Source organism: Cariama cristata, unplaced genomic scaffold (assembly GCF_000690535.1).
Source record: "Cariama cristata isolate BGI_N322 unplaced genomic scaffold, ASM69053v1 scaffold28562, whole genome shotgun sequence".
Lineage (NCBI taxonomy): Eukaryota > Metazoa > Chordata > Aves > Cariamiformes > Cariamidae > Cariama > Cariama cristata.
Window position 1 is genome coordinate 1,251 of NW_009605960.1, and position 2,921 is coordinate 4,171.

General features: G+C 54.3%; 1 protein-coding gene across 1 annotated transcript in view; it reads left to right on the forward strand.

Moving 5' to 3' along the window:
- Positions 1-2,682: 2,682 nt before the first annotated feature.
- Positions 2,683-2,921, forward strand: part of TMEM61 (transmembrane protein 61) — a 3,044-nt gene continuing 2,805 nt past the window's right edge. The window contains exon 1 of the mRNA XM_009696192.1: positions 2,683-2,915. Within this exon, the coding sequence (XP_009694494.1) occupies positions 2,683-2,915 (233 nt within the window). The remainder of the gene's footprint in view (positions 2,916-2,921) is intronic.

Below are 2,921 nucleotides of genomic sequence, written 5' to 3' on the forward strand. Positions count from 1 at the left end.
AGATTGTTGACTGCAGGAGCTGAACATTTCAGCTCTTGGTGCTGTTTGAATCCAGGCTTTCAGTGCGGAGCGACCTGTAATTTCCATGCAGTTGGATCGACAGATTTGCTGAAGGGCTTTTGGGTTGTGGGCTTGTTTGTTGGGTTGGGTTTTTTTTTTCCAGACTTTTTTGGCTGAACATTTTCCAGGAAAATGCGATATTCTCAAAAGGAGCTGGATTCATGGGTCAGTAGGGTCCTTGCGCTCTCCTGAGCATCTACAGCTGCAAGGCAACATAAGCCTGTCTTGTCTGCTATGTCCTGCCTGTGGTCGGCGGTGAGTTGGAGGTTGCTGATCCCTAATAGCATCTAATGGCATCTCTGACCGGTCTCAGGCAAGCCCCTGCCATTCCGGAGAGGGCATCTAAACATGTCCCCTCATTACAGGGGGAAGCTCTGCCTCTGAGCCCAGAAACACCACCTCCTTCCCGGCGGGTGACTGCTGCTGGTGGGGACCGCTGGCCACCGCCAGCCTGGGTGGCAATTTGGGCTTGTGACCATGGGATGAGAGCCAGAGAGTGTTGTCGGGGCTCCAAGTCCTGCAGCCTTCCTGCAGGTTTCCTAAATCCCACTTCTCATCAGATTCCTTCATTAAATGTAGATTAGATCAGCTGGTCCTTCTTTCACTGCAAAGTAATTTGGCTTTCCATTTAGTGGGCCCATCTGATAAGTAGTGGCTTGAAATAATGTAATTCCACCCGCCCTTGATCACACCGAGTCTGTGCTGGACTTCTGCTCCCTCCTTGGCTCCGCCTTGGCACTTCCAGATCCAAGGGTACAATCTGAGTCCCCGCTGTAGGAGGAGAGCCCTGCCTGGAGGAATGGAGACCAAAGCCACCAGATTATCTTCATTTTACTGACATAAAGGGAAAAAGATGAAGGCAGAGGTGGGGGCTGAGCATGGGTCACCCAACTCTCCATCCACCTCTGTGCTTGAGCCCCATCTCCATCCTGGACAGCCCCCAACGTGCAGGCTCTCCACTGGCACTGCCACCACGAGAAGCCCTCACAGAGGGTGACCCACCCAGGACTGAATCTGTAAGGGGGTGCTGGTGCTTAATTCTCACATGGTCCAAAGCTTTTTGTCCGTCAAGAAGTGGGGAGCTGAACCTGCATCTTTGTGCAGGGCAGTGAGCAAGGCCAGAGGGGAGGTGGTGGGACCTCTCTGCCTCTCCGGTGGCTGGTGCTGTTTGGTTACTGGGGGGCTGGGGATCCCCAAGTCCAGGGAGCAGATGGAGAAAGCGAGGGGGAGTGAAAGCCCCATGGAGATCAGAAACCAGCTCCCCCTCCCCAAATTTTCCTCTGCCAGGGAAGGAGGGTTGCTCTGAGTGCATGACGTTTAGTTGAGAAATGCCACCCAGCAGGAACGTGTGGCACTGCCTCATCTCTTTGGTTGTCAAACCAACCCCAAACCACCCTGATAGGGATGGTGAAGGTGGTGATAACACCTGAAGGATCGACCATGCCGGGGAGCTGAGAAGACGTGTGCTGGAACTGACGCAGGGGAGCAAGATTTTGTGTGACAAAGCTCATTTGGATAAAGATTGAGCAGACTCTTCCCACGTCAGGGTATTTACCCCACCTTCAAAATAAACTGAAGCCCCTCTCCGCTTCTGGAGTGTCTCAAAATGGGACATCATAGCTGGATCAGTAAAAGCCTCGTAGATCTCAGTGGTCTGTTGCCTCAACCCCCCTGACCAGCATGGCAGAAACACCTACTTCAGCGGTCGGTCATACCATCTCCGAGGGTTTAGCTTGCATCCAGCACATTCCTGACTTTTGACAGAGATACAGATGGATTCCTCCTCCCATCCTTGCCCTGAGCTTGGTTGCGGTGGGGAGCACAACGCTTGCGGGCTCCATCGGTGACGGGAGAGCTCATTGTGGTCCCCGCTCACTCGGTGTCTCAGGAGCCATCCCTAGGTGAGGTCCCCTGGGTTGCCGGCATCTGAGGGTTTTTTTCCCCTTGAAATAGCAGCTCTGTGACTTTCAGAGATGGTACTTGGCTCTTTTCCCTGAGAAAGCAAGAGGCAGCTCAGCCTCGAATGCCCTGGGCTGCAGGCTTTCGAGCAGTGATGCCAGACACCTACTGTCACTGCAGGACTCATTTACCTCCAGTTTCAGAGGAGAAAACGTGCATTGATAATTCAGAAGCGATGACATCTTAAATTTACGTCCCTCTCCCTAACCTCTTCCATAAGCCTTGCTTTGATCAGAAACCCAGCTGGCATTCCTCCGAGCTTGGGAGGAAGTCTGGAATAAAACCCAATGGCAAAAGCTGTGCAAGTCCCCGGAGCCGCCTCCGTAGCTCCCCTGGCTGGGCTTTCCATGGAGCGCTGCCTTGTTTCTTGAAAATGAGGGTGTTTGTACGAGGCTGTTGGGAAGTTTATGGGTCCAAACTGGAGGCTGATTTTGCTCTGCCCCATCCCATTTGAGATGGTGGAAATGCCCCTTCTGATGGTCAATAATAAGGTGCTAAAGAGTGTGGAACCCCCAGAGAGGTCCTAGCTCATTAGTTTTCTCCTCTGGCAGGTCTTCTATCACCTTGTCCGGCTCAAACCCACTCCCTTTCTTGTCTTGCAGGACGTGGGCTCTCTCATGCCTTGTCTCGCTTTTCTCCCCTCCTAAAACCTCCTTCCGAAGGATGGCAGCTGCCTCTTTCCGCTACGGCATGACCATCACCGGGGCCGTGCTGCTGGTGACGGGGACGCTGTGCTTTGCTTGGTGGAGCGATGGGGAGGTGGGCTCCCCGGCTGGCAGCGGGGCTCGCCTCCTGCCTCCCCGGGAAGCCGAGGCAGTGCCCAGCTCCTCCAGCGCCCTGCTCCGCTCCGTCAGCTTCTTCTGCTGCGGCATCGGTGGCATCCTCCTCCTCTTCGGGCTCCT